The sequence below is a fragment of the Bos indicus x Bos taurus genome, chromosome 21 (assembly GCF_003369695.1).
Source record: "Bos indicus x Bos taurus breed Angus x Brahman F1 hybrid chromosome 21, Bos_hybrid_MaternalHap_v2.0, whole genome shotgun sequence".
NCBI classification, from domain to species: domain Eukaryota; kingdom Metazoa; phylum Chordata; class Mammalia; order Artiodactyla; family Bovidae; genus Bos; species Bos indicus x Bos taurus.
Genome location: NC_040096.1, coordinates 7,375,648 through 7,401,570, shown reverse-complemented (window position 1 = coordinate 7,401,570; position 25,923 = coordinate 7,375,648). Strand labels below are relative to the sequence as shown.

The window sequence follows — 25,923 nt, the reverse complement described above, 5'->3', positions numbered from 1 at the left end:
AGAACTTGAAAAAGAATGTTGTTTAGTTGCTAAGCTGTGTGACTCTTTGTGGCCCCATAGACTGCAGCACGCCTCCTCTGTCCATGGGATTTCCCAGGCAAGAATACTGGAATGGTTGCCATTTCCTTCTTCAGGATATCTTCCTGACCCAGGGATGGAACCCATGTCCCCTACATTGGCAGGCAGATTCTTCACTGCTGAGCCACCAGGAAAAAAGAATGTGTATAACCAAATCTCTTTGCTGTATGCCTGACACTAGCACAACATTGGCAATCAACTGTACTCCAATATAAGATACATTGTTTAAATAATAAAAGAAAAAAATCGTATGGTCATCTCAGCAAACAATAAACATTTGAGAAAACTCAGCATCCATTCATAAATTAAAAATAAAAACCTCTTAACAAATTAGACATAAAAGAAACGTATCAGTATAATAAGGCTTAACATCAAGCAAGTGGTGAAATGTTGAACACTTTTCCTCTGAGATCAGGAACAAGATAAGTGCCCATTCTCACCACTTACATTCACACAGTATGGGAAGTCCTGTTTAGAGCAATCAGGCAAGAAAAAGAAAAAGGATCAGAATTGGAAAGGAAAAAATAAAGTTGTCTCTATTTGTAGATTACACGATTTTATATATAGAAATTAAACACTAAACAAAAAAGCTGTTAGATATATGAATGAATTCAATAATGTTGCAGAATGCCAAATTAACATACAAAAATCAACGCCTTTCCATATGCAAACAGCAAAATTTGGGAAAATGAAGAAATTGATCTCATTTGTGTTAGCATCAGAAATAAAGTTCCTAGGAATAAATTAATTATAGAAGATGAAAGATCTCTGCAATGAAAACTGCCAGTCCTTTGATGAAAATAGCTGAAGAAAACACCTATAAATGGAAAGGTATCCTGAATTCACGGATTGGAAGATTTAATATTGTTAAAATGTCAGTTTTACCAAAAGCCATCTACAGACTCAGTGCAAGCCCTTTCAAGATTCCAGTGGCTGTTTTTTTTTTTTATTTAGAAGTAGAAAAATCACTCCTAAAATGTATATGAAACCACAAAACTCACCAAACAGCCAGAGAAATCCTGAAGAATAACAACAGCCTTCCCGATTTTAAGCTGTACTATAGCCATCAAAACAGTAATGTACTGACATAAAGTCAGAGAAACAGACCAAGCCCAGGTAAACCTAACCACCTATGGTCAACAAACATTTGATGAAAGAGTCAAAAATAGTTAATAGAGGAATCACGATCTCCTCAATAAATGGTGCTGGGAAAACTGGATATTTATATGTAAAAGAGTGAAACTGGACTCACATTGTACACTAATCACAAACATTAACTTGAAATAGGTTAAAGACCTAAATGTAAACCTGAAACTATGAAACTCCTAGAATAAAACATAGGAGTAAAGGTCCTTCAAATAGGTCTTAGTAATGATTTTTTTGGAGATAACACCTAAAGCACAGCAACAAAATAAAAAATCACCAAGTGCGACTACAGCAAGCTAAAAAGCTTCTGCACAGCCAAAGAAACCATCAACAAAGTGAAAAGGCAGCCTATCAAATGGGAAAAATACTTGTAAACTATATATCTGATGAGGGGTTAATATCCAAAATACATACAGAACTCATATAACTCAATAGCAGAAAACCCTAAAATTCCAATTTAAAAATGAGCAAAGAATCTGAATAGACGTATCTTCTTTGAAAATATGTGAAAGTCCAACAGGTACATGAAAAGATGTTCAACATCATTAGTCATCAGGAGAATGTAAATTAAAACACAGTCACATACGTCACACCTATTAAAATGGCCATATCATGAAAAACACAAGGGATAAAATGCTGTCCTGGATGTGGAGAAAAGGGAACCCCTCTGCACATTTTTTTTTTTTTTTTTTTTGAGGCAAGGAAGAGACTTTCATCGGGGAGCCGGCAAACAGAAGATGGCAGGCTAGCGCCTCAAAACAACCATCTTATTTGGGTCTGGATGCCAGGTTTTTTTATAGATCAGAGAGATAGAAGCAATGAGGAACTAAAGTCAAAAGGCAGAATTGAAGGAGGCAGTGGGGAAGTGAAATGAAACCGTCTTCAGTCTTGCAAAACATCTACAAGGGAGTGACCAGGCTTTGGAAGGGGTATGTTAATCTCCTGTATTCTCAGGTAGGCAGGGACAAACTCTCTCCATGAACTGAACACAGGCACTTTAGTTTACAGTCCAGGAGAGGGAAAGCCTGGTGTGCTGCAGCCCATGGGGTCGCAGAGTCAGACACAACTGAGTGACTGAACTGAACGGAACTGAAAGGGGCAGGGTCCTGCAGGCAAGCCATTAAGTATGATTATAGTAACAAGAGCAAGGACAAGCAAGTTATATTTATGTATATATTGTGTATACTGCCATACAGTATATAAGTTGTTAAGAGAGTAAATCCTGAGTTTGTTCTCACATGAATAGATTTTTTTGCCTTTTTTCTTCTTTCTTTTTTTAAATTGTATCTATGTGAGAAGATGGATGTTAGTTGAACCTATTGTGGTAATGACCTTTATCCTATATATAAATCAAACCATCATAGTGTATGCCTTAAACTTAGATGTCAGTTATTTTTCCACGAAACTGAGAAAAAATCAATAATAAGCAGCAGATACTGTATGTGACCTGCAGAGCCTAAAATATTTACTATTTGACTCTTCACCAAAACAGTTTCCAACCCATCCAAATATATGGTCTAGTAGACATGATAACTACATGGGAAATATAAAAGGCTTGACGTATGTATCTTAATTACTTTTAAGAAAACATAAAAGTTTTAAAGCAACAGTTATAACCATGAGAAAGGTGGAAATGGAGCAAAGTTGCTATATTTTACCATAATTAAGCTGCTGCTGCTGCTGCTAAGTCGCTTCAGTCATGTCCGACTCTGTGCGATGCCATAGACGGAAGCCCACCAGGCTCCCCCGTCCCTGGGATTCTCCAGACAAGAACACTGGAGTGGGTTGCCATTTCCTTCTCCAATGCATGAAAGTGAAAAGTGAAAGTGAAGTCGCTCAGTCGTGTCAGACTCTTAGCAACCCCATGGACTACAGCCTACCAGGCTTCTCCATCCATGGGATTTTCCAGGCAAGAGTACTCGAGTGGGGTGCCATTGCCTTCTCCATAATTAAGGTAGGGCATGTTAAGTCACTTCAGTCATGTCTGACTATTTGAAACCCTATGGACCATAGCCTGCCAGGCTTCTCTGTCCATAGGGATTCTTCAGGCAAGAATACTGGTGTGGATTGCCATGCTCTCCTTCAGGGAATCACCCTGACCCAGGGATTGAACCCACGTCTCTTAACGTCTACCTGCATTGATAGGCGGATTCTTTACCACTAGCACCATCTGGGAAGCCCACATTTAAACTAGTCAGTTCAGTTCAGTTCAGTCACTCAGTTGTATCCGACTCTTTGCAACCCCATGAACTGCAGCATGCCAGGCTTCCCTGTCCATCACCAACTCCTGGAGCTTGCTCAAACTCATGTCCATCGAGTCGGTGATGCCATCCAACCATCTCATCCTCTGTCATCCCCTTCTCCTCTCGCCTTCAATCTTTCCCAGCATCAGGGTCTTTTCCAGCGAGTCAGGTTCTTCGCATCAGGTGGCTAAAGTATTGGAGTTTCAGCTTCAGCATCAGTCCTTCCAATGAATATTCAGGACTGATTTCCTTTAGGATGGACTGGTTGGATTTCCTTGCAGCCCAAGGGACTCTTGAGAGTCTTCTCCAACACCACAGTTCAATAGCATCAATTCTTCGGCCCTCAGCTAGAATTCTTTATAGTCCAACTCTCACATCCATACATGACTACTGGAAAAACCATAGCTTTGACTAGATGGACCTTTTTTGGCAAAGTAATGTCTCTGCTTTTTAATATGCTGTCTACCTTGGTCATAACTTGTCTTCCAAGGAGCAAGCATCTTTTTAATTTCATGGCTGCAGTCACCATCTGCAGTAATTTTGGAGCCCAAAGAGATAAAGTCTCTGACTGTTTGCATTTTTTCCCCATCTATTTGCCATGAGTGATGGGACCAGATGCCATGATCTTCGTTTTCTGAATGTTGAGCTTTAAGCCAGCTTTTTCACTCTCCTCTTTTAACTTTCATCAAGAGGCTGTTTAGTTCTTCTTCGCTTTCTGCCATAATGGTTGTGTGATCTGCATATCTGAGGTTATGATATTTCTCCCAGCAATCTTGATTCCAGCTTGTGCTTCATCCAGCCCAGCATTTCACATGATGTACTCTGCATATAAGTTAAATAAGTAGGATGACAATATACAGCCTTGACATACTCCTTTCCCTATTTGGAACCAGTCCAGTTCCATGTCCAGTTTGTTCCATGTCCAGTTCTAACTGTTGCTTTTTGACCTGCATACAGATATCTTGGGAGGTAGGTAAGAATTTTAATTCATCTCTTTAAGAATTTTCCACAGTCTGCTGTGATCCACACAATCAAAGGCTTTGGTGTAGTCAATAAAGCAGAAATAGATGTTTTTCTGGAGCTCTCTTGCTTTTTCGATGATCCAGCGGATGTTGGCAATTTGATCTCTGGGAAGTTCACGGTTCATATACTGTTGAAACCTGGCCTGGAGGATTTTGAGCATTTCTTTGCTAGCATATGAGATGAGTGCAATTGTGCAGTAGTTTGAACGTTGTTTGGCATTGCCTTTCTTTGGGATTGGAATGAAAACTGACCTTTCCAGTCCTGTGGCCACTGCTGAGTTTTCCAAATTTGCTGCCATATTTAGTGCAGCACTTTCACAGCAGATAAAAGTTAAGCTAGTATTAACCTGAAATATGGGCTTCCCTTGTGACTCAGCTGGTAAAGAATCCACCTGCAATGTGGGAGACCTGGGTTCAATCCCTGGGTTGGGAAAATCCCCTGGAAAAGGGAAAGGCTACCCACTCCAGTATTCTGGCCTGGAGAATTCCAGTATTCTGGCCTGGAGAATTCCATGGACTGTGTAGTCCATGGGGTCACCTGAAATGTATTGTAATGAGTTGATGATGTGCCCCTAGAACAGCCACGAAGAAAATCACTCGAGAAGTATAGCTAGAAAATTAAGTCAGTTAAAATAGCATGTAAAAACTACTTACATAAGCCAGAAGATATTAATAAAGGAAAGGAAAAATAAGACATGAGACATAATAAAAATATTAAAGTCACAGATATAAATATAGTCTTATCAATAATTGAATTAAGTGTGAGTGGTATAAACACTGCAATCAAAAGGCAGAAAATTTCCAACTTGATAAAAAAGCAGGATCCAACTATATCTTATCAAAAGAGACATACTTTAGAGCCAGATCAATTGAAATAGGTTGAGTAGGTTCAAATAAGTTGAAAATAAAAAGAGAAAAGACATATCTTGCAGACAGTATTAGGTACAGTAACTATTTTGAGAACAGACAAAATAGACTTTAAGATAAAAAGCGTTACTGGAGTTAAAGAGGGAAAATTCATAATGATAAAAGGATCAATGTGTCAAGAATACGTACTGTTATAAATGTTTATCCACCTAACTACTGAGACTCAGAATACATTAAGCAGAAAATGGTAGAATTAAAAGGGCAAATTTACAACTAAACAATTATAGTTGAAGATTTTAATACTCCTTTCTTTTCATCTAACAGAACAAAAACTCAGGATATAGAAAACTTGTACAACACTATTGACCAACTTAAATGTATTACTCCACATAACAAGAGGAGAATATGTAGTCTTCTCCAGCACATGTAGATCATTCTCCAGGATCGATCATATGCCGTCTCAAAAAAACTTCCCTTCCTGTTGGTTTATTTACCATTTGGTGTCATTCTTTTCAGCTCTAGAAACTTCCTTTAATATTTCTAATAGGATTGTTCTATTAGCACCTGATTTTCTATTCCTTGTTTATCTGGGAATGTCTTGTCTATGACTTTATTTCTGAAGAGTGGTTTAGCCCTATATATAACTCTTGATTAACCTTTTTTTTCTTTCAGCGTTTTAAACATGTCATTTCACTGTCTTCTCACTTATATGTGGTTTCTGATGAGAAATTAACTTTTAATTGTATTGTTACTCTTCTGTGTGTATGTGTCACTTTTTCTCTTGTGACTTTCAAGATTTTGTTTGTATTTGTCTCGCACCAATTTGCCTACGGTCAGTCTAGGTGTTGATCTCTGTGTTTATCCTACTTGGAATTCATTGAACTTCTTGGATCTGTAGATGAATGTTTTTCATCAAATATGAGACATCTATAGCCATTGTTTTTTCACATGTTTTTTCTCCTCTTCTGAGACTCCTATTATGCATGTGATTATATCCTACGTGTAATTTTTGCTATTTTTTTTCTCTCTACTCTTCAGATGTGATAATTTCTATTGATATGTCTTTGAGTTTACTGGTTTCTTTCCTCCACCTCAAATCTCCTCCTGAGACCCTCTAATAATTTTTTCATTTCAGTTACTGTATTGTATGTTTTAGAACTGGTCTTTGGCTCTTTTTATGGCTTGTATTTTTCTATTTAGATTTTCTATTTATTGAATCATTGTCATCATATTTTTGTTTAATTTTTGGACATAGCTTCTTTAAACACATTCATAACAGCTTCTTTGAAATCTTTGCCAACTTCAACATCTGGACCTATTAGAGTGTTTCTGTTGACTGCTTCCCCCACACCCTTCTCCTGGCTATGAGTCACAGATTTCTGTTTCTTTGCATGTCTTATATTTTTGTTGTTGTTGAAAACTGGAAATTTAGGTAGTATAACAGATGTAGGGAATATGGCAACTTTGGATTTTTATTTATTTTTCTGAGAGCTGTTTTTATTTATTTTTTGTTACTTTGGGTTTAAAAGTGGAGAATCTTTCCTTGCTGTAGTTTGTAGCCTCTGATGGCTCTGCTGTGATTTTATTCTTATTTTTATTTCTTTTAACCTGGTTATCTAGTGTTGTCACTATGTCTGTATAGTTTGGGGGAGCCACTGACTTTAAAATGTTTCTTCAAACATGTCAAGCATATAAGTCTTTGCTGTTTGAAATGTGTTTGGATTGAGGAGTGCATTCAGAGTCAGTCAGTTACTTCACCTGCCTTGGCTTTTACTTTCCATGAACTCCCTTGCCTGCGTCTCCCCTGCACATCCAGATAGTTTCCTAGTTGTCTCAGGATTGCTGGAGAGCATATCTAACACTTGCTTGGCTCTCTTACCTCCATAAGCTCCCAGTTCAATTCCTGAATGTTCAACCTCCCCACCCCCACTCTCACTGGGACTGCAATTCCAGGCTAACAAATCACATGTTCTGTATTTGCTTCATTCTTTTCCTACAGAGTTTGCCAATTTTAGCTGAAAAAGATGTGGGGTTTTGTTCTCTGCCCTAAATCAAGGATGCCCGCTTCTGAACGTGAAGCTGCTTATTTTCATAGTCAGTCTTGCTCTGGTAAACTAACATTCTTGAGATTGAACTTGGGGATAGAATGCGAGAGGGTCGCATCAAGCCAGAAAAGTTTATAAACTCCCATTGTTTTGGAATGAAACTTTTAACAGACCTTCAAGAATAAATGTTTCTGAATTCATTGTCTGCCTTTGGTTGATTTCTGGAGCCCTGAAATAGTTGTTTTTTACACAGTTTTGTCCACTGTTTTTGGCTTCCCATGTGGTGCTAGTTGTAAAGAACTCGCCTGCCAGTGCAGGAGACATAAGAGACTCAGATTCGATCTCTGGGTTGGGAAGATCCCCTGGAGAAAGGCATGGCAGCCCACTCCAGTATTCTTGCCTGGAGAATCCTCATGAAGAGAGAAACCTGGCTGGGCTACAGTATGGGGTCACAAAGAGTTGGACATGACTGAAGTGACTTAGTGTACACACGTGCATGCTCATTTTTGGTGGAGAGACTTCATCAAGCTCTTCACACTACCCTGTTCTAATGCTATATTTGCTCAACCAGTAAACCTTTTATAAAGTTTGTAGTGACTGTGTTTAGTCACTTGTAAAATATAATTTTTGTCATTTTTACTGTTACTCGGAGAAGGCAATGGCAACCCACTCCAGTACTCTTGCCTGGAAAATCCCATGGTTGGAGGAGCCTGGTAGGCTGCAGTCTGTGGGGTTGCTAGGAATCGGACACGACTGAGCGACTTCACTTTCACTTTTCACTTTCATGCATTGGAGAAGGAAATGGCAACCCACTCCAGTGTTCTTGCCTGGAGAATCCCAGGGATGGGGGTGCCTGGTGGGCTGCCATCTATGGGGTCGCACAGAGTCAGACACGACTGAAGCGACTTAGCAGCAGCATCAGCATAGTGTTACTATTAATGGAAGTGAATACAAAGAGATACTAATGATTATTTGAACAGTAGTTGTACCCATATTTTTGTTGAGTAATTTCAAGCCAGGATTGCCTTTTTTCCTTTTTAGTTTCATTTATTAGTTGTCTGTTTGGAACTTTGTTCTGAAGAATTTTCACGGTAGAAGCTGTTTGTCTGAGAATAATGAAAATCATCTATTTGTGGAAGGATTTGGAGAGATCATGGATATGACTTATTCTATATTTTATTTAAAAAAAATAAAAACTTTAAAATTGCTAGTGCTATAATGGCAGTATGACCCATAAAGGGCTGAAATGCCTGTTTGCCTAGAAGGAAGAAAGCGTAAAGTTGATGGTTGATGGGACAGAACTATTAAGATAGATTAGATAAGACTTCGGAGAAGGCAATGGCACCCCACTCCAGTACTCTTGCCTGGAAAATTGCATGGATGGAGGAGCCTGGTAGGATGCAGTCTGTGGGGTCTCTAGGAGTCAGACACGACTTCACTTTCACTTTCACTTTTCACTTTCATGCATTGGAGAAGGAAATGGCAACCCACTCCAGTGTTCTTGCCTGGAGAATCCCAGGGACCGGGGAGCCTGGTGGGCTGCCATCTCTGGAATGACTGAAGCGACTTAGTGGCAGACTTAGCAGACAAGACTTAATTGTAAAATTCTCTGAACATTCTTCAGAAGGGCTTCAAGAATATAATAAAATATATGAAAAATTGTATTGAAAAGACCGTGGCTGAGGCTTGGATGTCAGGGAAATCCTTTTTAAGCTGACAGCATAAGCTTATGATAATCAGGGTCTTTCCAATGCCATATGTATACATGTGTCACAGTGACCACAAGTATTAAAGCCAGAGTTTGGCAGCACATTTTAATTTTCTTTCTCTTGAGCAGAATGCAACATAATTCTTTTTTTCTTTTCCTATACAAAAGTAAAAAAAGAAAAAAGGTTGCTACTGCTCCTGAGTATTAGACCTTGCTTATAGAGTACATGGGGGAAAACATACCTTAAATGCTGATTGTCAGCATTTTCTAAACTTTCTCTATACGCTCTGTGAAAAAAGTATACTATGGCCACATAAATGGGAAACTTCCCGACTGGATAACTGTTCTTTAAAAAGCTAGTGTGTATTATAATAAGCAGTACTGGAGTGGGGTGCCATTGCCTTCTCCGAGTATAGCATGTACTTTTTCCTAAACCTATTTGAACATGACATCCCTCTAAACTGGTGGTCTTGTGAACATAGTTGGGAGTAAACATTGCTCTAGGTAAATAGTGTTCCAAAGTGCTGTCACACTATTATTGGAAATATTTGTATTTTTACAAAATTAATATAAAAATTAAATATGGGCTTTAGTTCTTTTTCTAAAGTTGCTTCTTGAGTATTGTTTTGACATAATTTCTTATTTGGTACTAAACTGCCAGTTCAAATAATAGGATGCTGCTGCTGCTAAGTCACTTCACAGCAGCCCACCACGCTCCCCCGTCCTTGGGATTCTCCAGGCAAGAACACTGGAGTGGGTTGCCATTTCCTTCTCCAGTGCATGAACGTGAAAAGTGAAAGTGAAGTTGCTCAGTCGTGTCAATAATAGGATGAGTAGATCCTAAATAAGTGAATTTAGAAAATGTTAATATTCTTAGAAACTTTATGTACAACTAATTTTTGAAAGAAATACAAGTTAGAGAGCCATGACTCATCTGTTCACATTGAACTATTTAGTATTCTTTACCTGCTTTATTGTTCTTTTTGTTCCATTGTTCTGTTAGTTCCTGTTATTGAGGGGTGTTTGATCTCTTTGTTAATGCAGTAGGCACAACAGAAGGTTTATAGAGTGCACGAAAAAGTTTTGAACTCCAGTGTATATTGACTGACTTGTAGCAGAGCAGTGGTACTACTTCAGCTTTTTTTCAATGGCTGGAGAAATATGAAATCAATATCAATAAATAGAAATCTGAAAAAAAAATTTTATGTATTCTCTTTAGAAGCACCGTATAATTTTTATGTAATACTTACATTTAACAGAAATTGTATAAATTTTTTTTTATTTTACAATGACAGAACTTGTAAACCTTCAGCAATCTAGATTTGTATAGCAGTGCTGTATGTATATGTGTGTATATATATATATATATATATATATATATGAGATTTTGCTTTCTGTTTTATTTCAGTGAACTGAAATGACATTAGGAAATTCAGATTCTTAGCATTTAATCACAGATTTTTGTGTCATCCCTCTTACACCAAATAAATATAATAATAAGTTTTTTAAAAACCCTAATGTAACAGGGGTTTAGAATTGTGGCATCTCTTATTCTAAGGAATCCCAAAGTATGTAATGAAGTACCATATTAGTAGTATGTGATCAGGTAAGTTCTGTATTTTTATAGAAGTAATATATGAGCATAGAAATAAATAGTAGAGGAAAGTTTAAAAATGAAAAGTTAACATCTTTTTATGCCCTTGCTTCTTTCCTAGCCTTCATATTGAGTACTTTTTTTTTTCCATTCAGTAGCAGGTAATAAATCAAGGAACTTGCTCTTATATTAACAGTCAACATGTACAAATTAAGATTTCTCTAATGTAAAATTTCTCGTGTTAATGGTAATTGAGATTCTTTTAAAGAGTGTGTATTTAGAAATCAGTTATATTTTAAATTTAATTTGGAATTCATTTAATTGATGGAGATTGTTTTTAAACTATGGTTCATATTTTGAGCAAAAATAAACCAATGGTATATTTTTCCATTGATTTATAAGTGTTCTGTCAACAATTTTGTTTTCTCATGGGAATTTCAAAGAAATAAACTTGAATGAATCAATTAGAAATGTATTTACACTAAAAATTATCACTCTAAAATTTTCCCCTATTTTTAGTTTAGAAAGTGAGATGAAAGCAATCATTATTATAACAGTATTATTCATTTCAGGTAGTGAGATGTGGATTGCTTGTAGCTATTCTCTGCAATGTAGTAGAATTAAAAAAATAAATTTTTATTCTGGGCTATGATACAATGATATTTCTTGAGACAGTGATTATAATAGTCTCTTACCAACAATGGACACCTGGTGGTCTCATTCAGGTCAAAGCCTAAAAACTCCATTGTGCTACCTTAGTAAAGAGGATAAAAGCCTACCTAGAAGAAATCTGTTGAAATAGGCAATCACTAAAATATAAAATGAAAATCTGTGTAGGTTGTCTCCATAAATCTTATAGAATGAGTAAGATAAAGGATTTTTCCAAGTGGTCATCCATGTACTGACACAAAGCAATAATAAAGATACAAAGTTTTAGAATAAAAGCCTTTAAGTTTCTTAGACAGAATATATCTGAAGAAAAGACATGTCATTTTTCTCTAGTAGTAGTTATAATTGCCACTTAACAATAGTTTCTTAGATACTTTTTCTTATCTTCTGCAATACTCTCAGTGACATTTTGCTAGGTATGGAACCTCAAATGTCATATTGACTATTTGGTTAGATAAATAATAAACACCTGGCAAATAACTTATTTTGAAGAACATTCAATGAAAGTTTAGTGCACAATGTAGTCACAGGCAAAGTACCAGGTAAAATGTCAAAACAAAGTGATTTTCTGTTTTGAAGCAATGTCTTTAAGATTTTAAAATTTCTGTTGGGAAAGAATTAATTGAAAAGCTTGATACCCAGGCATAAATATTCAAGCTAAATCAGTTTCTGTTGTGTTTCGTACATGTCATGTATTTCGGAGCATTTTATTTTGAAGCTTCCACATTACATTTAATTATCTTTCATAAATAAGAGAACTTATTAATTGCTAGTTTGCTGTTCTTAATTTAAAATGTTCTTTTTGTTTATTGCTTATAACAGGCAAAAGAACAGTTAATAGATTTTCTCAATGAACTTTTTGGTATTGTCAGTATTATTTGTAATCTGTGTTTTAGTGTTACTTTGGCTTCTGTGTATAAAATGGATTGGAGGGGGCCAGAATGGAAGTAAGAAGACTAGTTAAGGAGGCAGTTGATGAGTTCAGGCAAGAGAGAATGGTGGTGCTTGGTTCAGGGTGGTAGGAGTGGAGTCAGAGAAGACAGATTTGGTACATATTTTGCAGTGTGGCCTGTCATGAGGCACTCAGCAGCCTCTGTTCTCTATTTTTCTCTACCTGTAGATGAATTGCCAAGTTATAGTAGTGTGCCCAGATTTGGTCATTACCCAGTTCAAAAAATATTATCCATAAAATAAGAGGGATTATTTTATATATATCCATTCTGAAGGAGATCAGCCCTGGGATTTCTTTGGAAGGAATGATGCTAAAGCTGAAACTCCAGTACTTTGGCCACCTCATGCGAAGAGTTGACTCACTGGAAAAGACTCTGATGCTGGGAGGGATTGGGGGCAAGAGGAGAAGGGGATGACAGAGGATGAGATGGCTGGATGGCATCACTGACTCGATGGACATGAGTCTGAGTGAACTCCGAGAGTTGGTGCTGGACAGGGAGGCCTGGCATGCTGCAGTTCATGGGGTCGCAAAGAGTCGGACACGACTGAGCGACTGATCTGATCTGATCTGATATATATTATTTAATAGAAGAGATCTGGTCATTTGTTAATTACTTATTCTTCATTACTACTTATTTATCTATGGAAAGAACCAACATGTTAGGCAAAGTATTGTGATCTTAAAGATGTGCTAGCCAGAGATGTGTGGAGCATGGGGTGCCTGGGTTAAAGTTGTTGATGAGACAAAGGGCTGCCTCCTGCAGAGAGCTTTTCCCTGAAAAAGCTTTTTTCTGCTAAAAGCTGCTTACAAAAAGATATTTATATTCAGATTTTACATTTAAAATATTATGTAGTATGATAAGCTGAAAAATAAAACTATTTATTGATTTTCTACCATATACCGTTGAATTATATGAGATATTTCCTGTAATCATTTGAGGGATATGCTGTTCTGTCTCCTTTTTACAGGTGATTTTTAAGTTAACATCAAACCAGTGATCTAAATATTTGAGTAAATAACCCAAAACTGCACAGCTGATGGTTTGAACCTGTTTCTGCATACTGGAATATGTGCATTTCACTGTGCAATCAAGCAAAAGGGAATGAATCTAGAGAGGAACGTACTGTGGATAGAATGGAGTTTAGCTGGCATTGAAATATTGTCTTTTATTTCTCTGTATGCTCTTCCTAACTCAGTGTGCTTTGGATCTCAATTTAGAGCTGTTTTTAGTGGTACCGGAAAAAGCCAGTGCTTGAAAGTATCAAGCCTTGTTATTGACTCTGTGGTCACTGGCTTGGCATGGAGTGGGCGGCTTCCTTCCCATTCCCATTTAAATTTTAGGTTAGGTCAGTATGCATCAGCAGAGAATGATGATTTAAAGGAGACTTATTGTTTTTTTGTTTGAAATAGGCACTGTAATGTTATTTTTAGGCTCAGTCTAAGTACTTATATGTGGCAGTAATGAAATCATTTTCAGGATATTCTATAAGTAGCTGAAAAGTTAAGGTATTGTATATTTAGCATGAAAGTAAATAGTGCAAACAACTGAAGTTAGGATTATTGTAAGCACACTAAAGAAATAAAGTGTCCAAACTGATGTTTACTTACTGGGAAGTGATGTCATGACCCAGGCCAGCTGAAAATAAGAGGATTCCACTTGTATTCCAAAAAGAATGCATTGTAACTTTACATCAGCAATACGTCATTAATTTCAAGATGGCATAGCAATAAATATTTTGAAGGTGTCATGAGACTAATTGGTAATAAAATTAATTGTAAACAATTTTATTAAAAAGAAACATAGTACCATATTGAAAAGACTTCAAAAAATGCAAGTAAAACATTATTAGAAATCTAAACAGCTAAGAACTGATTAAAGTGTATGAATTTATATTAAGAATAATTATTCTGATTTACAGTGTTCAGATGATCAGCATATGGAATTTTTTAATGTACATGTTTAATTTATGTATTATATTTCATGGAAATGTTATTTTTAGCTTTTGGAAAGAATTTTTAAAAAATAATTTTTGTGTTAGTGTTTTTTTTTTTTTAACATAAAGGAAAAATCACCCTTTTGAATTACGTAGTCATCTTTACAATAAAATACAGAAGAGTCTCAGCACTCTCCTTGATTCCTTTATGCCCCCTTGTACCATTCGTCATATGCCCTGCCAGGCCTCAGACCACTATTCTGTTTGCTACTTCTGTGTGCTGTGCTCAGTTGCTAAGTCGTGTCTGACTCTTTGCGACCTATGGACTGTAGCCTGCCTGGCTCCCCTGTCCGTGGGGATTCTCCAGGCAAGAATACTGGAGTGGGCTGCCATGCCCTCCTCCACGGATCTTCCCAACCCAGGGATCGAATGCAGTTCTTCCACATTGCAGGCGGATTCTTTACCATTTGAGCAGGATATCATATAAATGGAACTATACATAAGTACCCTTTGAGTTTGACTTTCACTTAGCATAATGCATTTGAGATTCAATCATGTTGTTATACATATATATATATATGTATGTATAACATATATATACATAGTTGTTATGAATTCCTTTGTATTCTGTCCTAAGGAGCATGTCATCTGTGAATAAAGAAAGTTTTACTTCTTTTCTAGTCTTGATACTTCTTGTTTGTTTTGCCTTACTACATTTGTTAGATACCTGAGTAGAGAGAGTGGATATTCTTGGCATGTATGTGTATTGTTCCCCTAAACATAGTCAACCATTATTCTCTTGTTATTTTCAAGATTTTCTAGTCTTTCACAGTTTAGATTGTCAGGAGAAATATCAATAACCTCAGATACACAGATGACACCACCCTTATGGCAGAAAGTGAAGAGGAACTAAAGAGCCAGTTGATGAAAGTGAAAGAGGAGAGTGAAAAAGTTGGCTTAAAGCTCAACATTCAGAAAACTAAGATCATGACATCTGGTCCCACTACTTCATGGCAAAGAGATGGGGAAACAGTGGAAACAGTGGCTGACTTTATTTTTCTGGGCTCCAAAATCACTGTGGATGGTGATTGCAGCCATGAAATTAAAAGACATTTGCTCCCTGAAAGAAAAGCTATGACCAACCTAGACAGCATATTAAAAAGAAGAGACATTACTTTGCCAACATTACTTTGTCCATCTAGTCAAAGCTATGGTTTTTCCAGTAGTCATGTATGGATGTGAGAAGCTGAGTGCCAAAGAATTGATGCTTCTCAACTGTGGTGTTGGAGAAGACTCTTGAGAGTCCCTTGGACTGCAAGGAGATCCAACCAGTCCATCCTAAAGGAGATCAGTCCTGGGTGTTCATTGGAGGAACTGATTTTGAAGCTGAAACTCCAATACTTTGGCCACCTGATGCGAAGAGCTGACTCATTTGAAAAGACCCTGATGCTGGGAAAGATTGAAGGCAGGAGTAGAAAGGGACGGCAGAGGATGAGATGGTTAGATGACATCACCAACTCAATGGACATGGGTTTGGGTGGACTTCGGGAGTTGGTGATGGACAGGGAGGCCTGGCGTGCTGCGGTTCATGGGGTCGCAAAGAGTCGGATGTGACTGAGCAACTGAACTGACTGACAGTTTGATTATGATGTTTATAAGTTTGGATCTCTTTGTGTTTATCCCTCTTGGGTTTTATTGAGCTTCTTGGATCTTCGGTGTAATATTTTTCATCAAAATTTGAATTTATAGCCACTATTTTTAAAAATACTGTTTTTCTTCCTCTTCATCCTCCTTTGATTTTTATGGGAATTCTATCACACATACGTCTTTGCAGCTGGTTTTATCCTACAGATCTCTAAGACCCTGTTCACTTCACTTCAGTCTTTTTTGCAGTTTCTCTTTGGATAAATTTTGTTAGCAGTTTATACTAATTTCTTATCTGCTTATTCAGATCTACTTGTAAGGCTTTCTAATGAATTTTCTTTTCACTTGTACTTTGCAACTCAAGAATTTCCATTTTCTTGTTTTTCTTTATTGAGAATGTTTTCTGTTTTTTGAGTCATTGTCATAATTTTATCTCATTCTTTAAACTTTTTCTTTTAGTTCTTTCAATATATTTATGATAGCTGCTCTTTATTATAGCTACTGTCATTGTCTGGTAAATCCAACATCTGGGTCCAGTTCGCATCAGTTTCTATTTTCTATTATCCATTTTTTCTTGAGTATGGGTTGTGTGTGTATTAGTCACTCAGTCGTGTTCGACTCTTTGCAACCCCATGGACTATAGCCAGTTAGGCTCCTCTGTCCATGAAATTCTCCAGGCCAGAATACTGGAGTGGGTAGCCATTCCCTTCTCCAAGGGATCTTTCACACCCAGGGATCAAACCCAGATTTCCTGCACTGCAGGCAGATTCTTTACCATCTGAGCCACCAGGGAAGCCTGAGCATGAGTTACACTTTCCTGTTTTATTGCATATCTTCTAATCTTAAAAAATTGTACATTTAAAAAAATATATTGTAGCAACTCTGGATCCTGATTATTTTTTCCTACCTGAAGATTGTTGCTATCTATTTATTTGTTTATCTTAGTAATTTGCCTGGACTAAAAAAACATGAAGTTCAGTTCCTCCAGTGTATGACTGATGTCTCTGTGTTTTTTTGATGTTTTTTTTATTATTGTTTTTGCTTTAATTTTTATGATTTGGCCCTGTGTCTGTGTAACGTAGTAGTTGAACACCTTAATCTAGTAAGGCTCTATGCCGTGTGTTTGGATTCAGAAACACATTTAACATTTAGGCAATTTTCGAGTTTCCCCAGCCTTTATTTTCTGTTGAGGCCTGTGTTGTCTTCTGTTCTCCTGTGCAAGTTCGTGTAGACCTGGGATACGTAAATAGCTTGAGCCCTCTGTGGTCTCCCTTGAGCTTGCTCACCACTCTAGTCAGCCTGGGATATGTGGAGAGTCTATCAAATGCTTTCTCATCATTTTATATCCTGTTCCTCCTTGTTATATTTTTGGCTTATCTGCCTATTCCCTTGTTTGTGCCAACCAGCAACCCCTCAGCTGATAAAATTATTGGTCTTCCATGTTTGCTTGTGACCAAGATTCCTAATTGTTATTGGCAACAGTACTGGCTATGGGTTTTTCACTTTCATTCCAAATTAACCCTGTGACTTTTGTTCCAAGTTAGCCCACTCCATCAGTAAAGCTGTTGGTTGTTTGCAGCCTACCCTGCCATATTAGAACTATTATCCTAACCAAGCTGGATGGGAGAATGGGAACCATCCAAAGGAAGCATGCCACAGATTTCTGTTCTTCATATCCAAAGTGCAGTAGTTTTTCATGAATAAGTTATTCTCTGTTGAAAAGCACAGGTCAGTTTCCAGAGTGCTGAAATTGTTGCTTTTGATAATTTTGAGTGATTTTATAGTTGTTTTTTCAGCAGAGGATTTGACATCCTCCTCATTCCATTATACTAGAAGTTCCAGCTTTGGGGGATATTGTTTGCATGGTATGTTTGTATTGTTTATGTTTTGTCCATCTATGTATTTATACTTAAAATGGATTCCTTTTAGATAGAATATACTGAGGTCTTATTTTAAAGTGCAACCTGATAATCTGTATTATTAGGTGTTCTTAGGCTGTTGGCTTTTAATGTTTTATTGATCTTGTTAGATTTAGGCCTGCCATTTTGTTATTAGTTGTCTGTTTGTAACATCTGGTTTTATTTCTTTGTTTTCTTTTCCCTGCCTTTTTTAGTGTTATTTGAGTATATTTTTGTTTTCTGTTTTAATTCATTTATTGGCTTTTTAGGTTTATCCTTTTTTTTTTTTTTGGTATTTATCTTATTTTTAGTTATTGCTTTAGGGATTGCATTAGACCAGTCTTTCAAAATTGCTTCGGAACTACTTTTACGCTACCCACTAATCTTTGTTATACTTATCCTAAGTAGTTTATCATATATTGAAATGCTTTTAGCACTTACGCATAACAGCTTAAAAGGAGAAAAGTGATAGTTTGCTATATTTACCCAGATATAACTCTTAAATTTGAAGACATAATTCTAAAGCTTCAAAACTTTGGTTAAAGATGTAAATTTTCAATTTTAAAAAGCTCAGCAGACCCCAGATAGGATAAATTCAAAGAAAGCCATTTACAGATACATCATAATCAGTCTGCTAATGACTAAAGATAAATAACCAATCTTGAAAACACCTAAAGAAATAATGATTCAGATAATTGTAGATTTCTCCTCAGACACCATGGGAGGCTGGAAGATAGTGGAACACCAACTTTAAAGTACTGAAAGTAAAGAATGGTTAGCCCTGGATTCTGTATCTAATGAAAAGAATTTCTGAGAATTAACAGTGATAATAAAGACATTCCCAGAGAAAAGGAAAGCTAAGAGAATTTGTTGCCAACATACCTGCTCTAAAAGAAATAAAATCTCTTCAGGCTGGTGGAAGTGATATGATCATGAAGCTTGGATCTTCAGGAATGAAGGAAGAGCAGCAAAACATATGAGTATCCTGTTGTCCTGGCCTCAGTGTAGCGTCTGAATTTGACCAAATTTGCTAGATTTCTCATCCTGAGCCCATACTTTAGACTCTGTTTCTGTATTCCTGTATGATACGTTACCGCCCCAGGTTTATTTCCTGTCTCTTGTGTTTAAGTTAGAATCTTAGACAAAGTTTGTTTGACTCTATTGTTTTCTAAAAACGTGCTTCCCATTAGCTGAGCTTAACAAGTGTATATTTTTTTAATTTTTTTGAGATAAAGATGCCACATATAGTCTTATATTTGTGGCCTATTGTAAAATGGTCATGAAAATTATGTTTAATTTACTTCTCCTGAAAGGCTATTTAATTTTATTTCACTCTCTTTCCCAAATACTTTCATAGGATGACAAAATTATTAATTTTCCAACCATATTGTATATAGTATTCCACTCAGTATTGTAATTGGAGTAATAATTAGCTCAGTTTTCTTCTAACAGATGAAAAGACCTATATAGTAAGCTACTTAGACAAAAATGTTCTTTGTTACGTTTGTTCTTTTAATGCAGTCCTGCATGTTTAAGTCTTATTCATCACTTACAGGGAGTAAGAAACGTCAGGTCTCTTTTCTCTTCCCACTCCTTAGTATTTTGACCTTTCATTCATACTGACACTGTGTATTCTCATTTTCTTTGTCACAAGTGTTATTAACTTTAATATCTGAAAATGTGTGCCTGTCAAAGTATGAATATTGATCTGTTAAAAAGTAAATAATCAAATGATAGGAAACTTAAATTCATAATCACTTATTTCCCCATTTCACAATACAGTAAGACAGTACTGAATCAAAATGGTGGGCAGTTGCAAGCCTTAGTAATTTTTTCCCTGCCCCCCACACCCCCGCCAGCTTTAGTAATTTTTGCAACCATGTCAAAACACTATTTTATGCATTTAATTATTTTTGAAATAATAATGAGAATAGTTTATTTTGCTTGCTCCCATGTGATTTTTGATGGATTTTTCAAATTCCTTTAAATAGGTGGCTTTATAGGTACTGCAATTCAGAAGTATTGATACACTTAAAATTTTTTTCCTACAGAAAGAATGTTTTTAGCATTGACTTAGAGTATAATAGTCTAGAAACTTGAAAATGGTCTTTGATTTTTTCCTGTTTCACTATTTTCCATTTCCAACCAAACTTACTCTCTGCTTTTCTTAAAACCTCTCTGGAATTTACTTTTAAACTCTATCACACTGCCTCTGTTCTCATCAACTGTCTCCTTGTTTCCCCAGCCGACTCTCTCTTTTCATTTCATTGCTTTCTGCGTATTTACCATTTTCATATTTCCAAAAGAGTCCCTTCATCCTTGGAGAATTTTCAGGAAGTGTTATGTTCTTACTGTAATAAGTTCAAACTTCTCTCACCAATATTCATTATCATCCATGTCTCCACCAAGCCCTCTGTATTAACTTATTTTCCCCTTTTTTCCCATTGGTATCTTTGGTACTTGTCAGGTCTCCAGTAGTCATTGTGCATGTTGTAATTATCTTTTTACTTGCATGCCTTTCCTTATGCTTTCAACCCCATCTCCATGCCTGGCTTGAAATGATATATCCATTTTCTTTTTGACGTATTCAAGTTCTCATTTCCTTCGATAAATTTTGCAAAAGCATCTCCAGCCCATCATCCAGCTCTTTTTTTTTTACCCCTGAGCTCCATTCACACAGTGTCTTTTATGTGTAATGTGATTCTCAGTGGCAGAGACCTTGTCTTGTTCTTCTCTCAGCACCTGGTCCCATGGTGTGTAAGCTGATTGGTTGCATTTCTGTCCCATTTCACTCCCAGAATAACTTCATAAAGTGAGGTCAGGAAGATTCCTTGTTTCCTTTTGTTTTTGTTCAATTCTAAAACATAATTCTTCTGTCAATTCCTTCACCCTCCATGCCCCATCAGAAGCAATAAAATAGGCAGGAAGACTTAGCTAGAGGAAATACTAATGGTGCTAATGGCGCCAAGGGTGAAATTGACCCCCTTGTGCATCAGTTTGGTAAAAATAGAACAAAATTCTTACTGGGAATCACAAACATTCACTGAATCCTGTCTCCTGTCTTCAAATATGTCTTTGTGCAGTATTGGGGAAATTAGAAAATAAAGTGTGAACTTCTCAGCTTATCACAAATCTCTTCTAGATATTAGTAAAATAACTAGAAATTAATGTATTTTTGCGCTTGTATTACTTTTATAAAAACAGTTATTAAAAATGTTCCTGTTAAGAGTAAGTCCATAACAAAGACTAGCAAACTTTTTTGTAAATGATGAGATACTAAATATTTTTAGGCTTTGCAGGCCACCTATAGTCTCTGTCATATATATACACACACGTACATATATGTGTATATGTAGTTGTTGTTGTTCCTCTCATTGCTGTTGACTTTCACCACCCTTAAAAATGACCAGTCTCAGCTTGCATGCATTACAAAAGTGGACCGTGGGTCCGGACGATTTTGCCTGTGAGCCATAGTTTGCCAAGCTGTTTGCCAATAAGAAAAGCTAATCTGTGCAAATGGACATCTAAGAGGGCAGAAGATTTTCTCTCCTATGGAGAAGGCATTGCTCATAATAATCCAAGGCCTGAACAAACTGAATGTGTCCGGAGGGATGTGTTCAAGTGGCCGGATCACGAGAAACCTTAACCTGAGAGGAACAACTTGTACAACAGGTCAGGTTAGATAAGTGAGAGAGGGCATTACCATGGTCTTCAGCGTGGGAGTCCCATGAATGAGAGGAGCAGACTCGTCCTGCACAGTGCTCCCTGTAGAGCCTCAGTGAGATGCGCAGGCCTGGGCAGAGTCACGTCCTTCCCGTAGAGAGAGAATGGTTAGCAGGACTTCCTTTGCTCTGAATGCTTCCTGGTGGTTTTCCCTGAAAAGGATAGATATACCTTGTAAAGAGCTCCCCTCCCGCCCACCTTCAGCCGTGGTCAGTTAGTGTATGACGGGGACATAATTGTACTTGTCATGGAATGGATTACAAATATAGGCACCAGTAATAAAGGAATATTGGAGTTAAATGGGAGGATTTCCTTTGGGTGGAATTAAAGTGAATCTTCATAGGAAATGTACATTTGGGGCTTTAAAAGAGGAACCACACAGCTGGACAATATCTAAAAATGTTACAATAATTGCATATTATTACCATAATTTTTACTGTGGTGAAAATTTCAAAAGCTATCCTCGTGCTTAGTCCAGAAATGTTCTACTTAGTTCACATGAACAAGGTGTACTTACTGGGATACTGTAATATATATATTTTTAAGTCTCCTACTATCTACTTCAATAGAAGGTAAAAAAACCACTAAAGTAGCAAGAACCAGATACCATGAAGTGATTGTAATTGTTCTTTCACATTTGCAATGACTTTTTGATTCATCAGGAAGCAGAAGCCATAGTAACAGACTTGGCTCAGATTCATCGCTTTGTGTTTCTCCTTTCTCCATGCCAGCACTTTTCCCCTGTTAAAAAAATTCTGGCAGACTAATTTAAAGATATCTACTTAGGTTGGATTATTTGCCTGCTGGACCTAAATCCTGCATTTCAGTCAGTATTCATGTCTGTGGAAGTAGTAGCAGCTACTAAATTTATTTAGTTGAACTGTTACAGTATTGATTTATTTTATTTATTTAATTAATTCATTTAATCAGGATGCAATTTATCTTAATTTTGATTTTGGTTGTAGAGGTTGGCGATTTGAAGGAGCTGCAGACACTAGACATTTCTACCAATCGTTTGCTAACTTTACCCGAGAGGCTTCACCTGTGCCTTTCTCTGCAGTACCTCACTGTGGACCGAAATCGTCTATGGTGTGTGCCGCGCCACCTCTGCCAGCTGCCCAGCCTCAATGAGCTCTCCATGGCTGGAAACCGTCTTGCATTTTTGCCACTTGGTAAGTAATCCTATTTGTATGGCAATATAAAACATCTAAAGAATAAGATGGAAAGCCTTGGTTTCCTTGACTGGGAAGGATTAGTTTCCTTTATTGTGTTTATGTTGAAAATGCTTCTCTAAATTCATTTTTGCAATGAACAAAGCATCATTCCCAGTTAACAAATAAAGTTTATTTCTGTTATGGATTTCATATGTTAAAATAACCTGTGTTAAAAATTTATTTAGAAAAAAATATGAAATATGAGATGATTTACTCAGAGAAAGGAATTAAAATGTATGTATCTATATAATATGCAAATAGGTATTATATATGTATATTTTATATATATAAAACTATAAAACTGACAAGTGGTATTGAGCAAGATGAAAGAATAGCTACTGTGCAAATATATCTGCTTAGACGTTAGCTTCCATGTAGAAAAAATGTCATTGAGTATCCTAAGGATTAGTATTGCCGGACAACCAGACTAGACAATTTTAAAGACTTTTGAACTGCCTGCTGAGCTAGAAATGTCACCCTGGCTAATAAATAACGTAGTGTGTACTATAGATTTCTGTAGTAGCCCATTTCAATATAAGATGTGTTAAAGAACACAAGCCTTTAATAAAATAATGCATTAATATTCACTGAGAATTGGATTATTTTGTTAACTTGTAAGAAACAGAACTGCCATTTAAAAAAATTAAAATTTGAAGCCCCACAGAACCCTAAAATGTCAGAATAAGCATCATATGATATTATTCATAAAAGCATTTTTAAAATGAATAATTTATCTTGAGAGCAATGAAGTGAATAATTTACTAGTCCCTGAAAGGAAATATTTTCTACCATAATACAGTGCACAAATTATTTTCAATAAATTATATCTTTAAGAAAACTTAAATCCTGAGAGAATTGAAAATTATGAGAGACATGAGCATCAGTTTGAGTAATAAATAATTATCCAATTTAAGAAGATTACTTTTCTATAAACGTAATTAAATTCTTTTTTAAAATGAAGAAGCTAAAGTAAAACCATTTCAGAAGCAAGCTACATTCCTAAGAAATCAGAGCTTTCTTTCAAGTGAGCAAATTATTGAATATAAATTGATATTAGAAAATAAATGTACCCCTGCTGCATAAACCACAGTTTGTAGGACAGTTATGGTGGACACGTACCAAGTTACAAATCCAAAGACACAAGTTCTAGACTGTCTCCATCACTTCATAGAGCATTACTTGGAGGAAATCACCAAAACCTCTCTCAGCTTCATTTTCCTTATCTGGAACCAGAAATGATAACATTTATCCTGCTCAGTTTAGAGTTATGTTGAAGGTACATAAGATAACTGTTTTTTATCTCCTCCAGCCGTGACTCCTCATCCCCCTAGTCAGTTCCGCTCATTCCTACCTGTTGTTTCACCAGGGACACAGTGCAGCACGTGCTGGGATGACAGGGGTGTTGGGAGAAGAGAGGGAAGCCGTCCCTGCAGATGGCTGACCACTGTTAACATTTGAGGTGCCAAGGGGTGTGGTGACACAGCAGCTGGCCCGAGTGGCAGTGGCTGGTGCAAGGCGATAGAAATGGCTGTGGGTGGAGGGTAGAGTCCACTGCACTTTGCCCGGCTGCTTTCTGCTTTGACACCTCCCTTATGCCCTGAGGCATCTTCTCTATACACTGTGTTGAGTGCTGTTGTGGCTACGGACGTGGGCATCTCTTCTTCAGCACTGTATTCAGTGGTGAGGAGAGCCTTACCGATTAGTTTCTATCTCCAGGCTTCTTGTCGCCCCCAAAGCCTTGCTGAACTTGTTAATATGTTATCAAAGAGAGGCAAGAAGGTCCTCACTGGGTTCTGAGCAGGGTCCCTCCCAACATTCAAGCTCTCCATAACTCTCAATCCTGGGACCGTGGTCAGCCAAAGATGCGGAAGCAGCTTCCACACTCCCCAGGGCGCCATCCCAGCTCGTGAGGCTCTCAGCCGTGGCCGGACACAGGCCTGTGGGCAGGCTTTCCTCTCTGCTAGAAAGTCATACAGGCAGGAGGATCTGGTGAAGACCGTCCAGTGAGAAGGAAGCAGGCTGCCTGGATCAGTGCTCTGCCCTGGTCTCAGACCGGGTTCTTTGAGAACAGCATGAGTAAAGGGCCAGATAACTGAGACAAGCTCTGGGGGCCTTTCTTCACTGGTGGGTTGCATGGTCTTTGTGAAGAAGTGGATGAGACAACCAGAGAGCTACAGGGTGAGGTTGCCCAGAGGGCTTCAGGAGAGCAGAGACCACATACTCTGTGAAGATGAAGTCGAAGCTGACAGAAGTATCAGCAATCTTCTCAGTCTGATTATGGTTTTTGATTTATTGTCTTCAACACCATAGAAGGTAGATTTAGAAAGGGAATTTAATTAAGTCTTTAGGAAGAAAATAAGTTCATAGCTGTCCTTCCTTTCATGGACTCTGTGTGCTTGAAACCTTTCCTTCAACTCCTTTCTAATACAGCAAAACTGTCTAATGAATGCTAAGAACTATACAAGACAGGGTAAAACGAGCAGGCACCTTCTCGCACCAACTTTCCTCAGAGAACTGAATTGTTGAAAACAGCATATAGCCTTTGTAATGTAGTTAAGTCAGATACAGTGTGAATACACATACACACAACTCAAGGTTTCAGATAGAAGGCTCCTATGTTTAACCATGATTCTAATGCAGGAGCTGAGTGCTTATGAAATATCTTTAATATCTTTGATATCTCTGCCTGTAATCGGAGGAGAGCTACTTACTGAATTCAGTTTCTTGCCACAGAACTTTGGACAAAGCAGTTTTTAGGACAAGGCAGTTTTTTTAATGGGACTTTTCTGTCAGATTATAGCCTCTTCATAAAGCAGTTACAGAAGCTATAGTACAGATGACTTAAATCACTTATAATACTATCTAAATCATTAACACCCATGGAGTGTGTTCTTTTTAAGATGAAAAGTTGTATCAAGAAAGGAGGATGTTCCTGTTATAGCTATACCATGACAGCTGAGTGACAGACTAGTGTACACACAGAAGCTCTGTTCCCACTGTTGACTGTCAGTGAGGAGGAAAGGAAATTAATCACGTGAGCCTTGTGCTATGAGATTTAATAGAGGTCTTGTTGATTCAGTATAGCTCTGTAGACTAAATAGCTCATAAAGATGTGACTCTCCTCTGGGCTTCTGAAAATATAGGAAAATACAAAGAAAAGGATTTTTCCCCCTAAGGTGTTTTTTT

At 37.2% G+C, this 25,923-nt stretch overlaps 1 protein-coding gene across 4 annotated transcripts in view; it reads left to right on the top strand.

Annotated features, from left to right (window-relative positions):
• The window catches only part of LRRC28 (leucine rich repeat containing 28), a 196,169-nt gene that overhangs the window by 91,450 nt on the left and 78,796 nt on the right, over window positions 1-25,923 (top strand). For 3 of the 4 annotated variants that reach the window (XR_003507308.1, XM_027520676.1, XM_027520677.1), the window contains exon 6: window positions 22,489-22,695. The exons of the other annotated variant lie outside the window; for it this stretch is intronic. Coding sequence is in view for 2 of the 3 variants with exons in the window: in XM_027520676.1 (XP_027376477.1) it covers window positions 22,489-22,695 (207 nt within the window). In the remaining variant the exon portion in view is untranslated. The remainder of the gene's footprint in view (window positions 1-22,488; window positions 22,696-25,923) is intronic. 4 annotated transcript variants of the gene reach the window in all.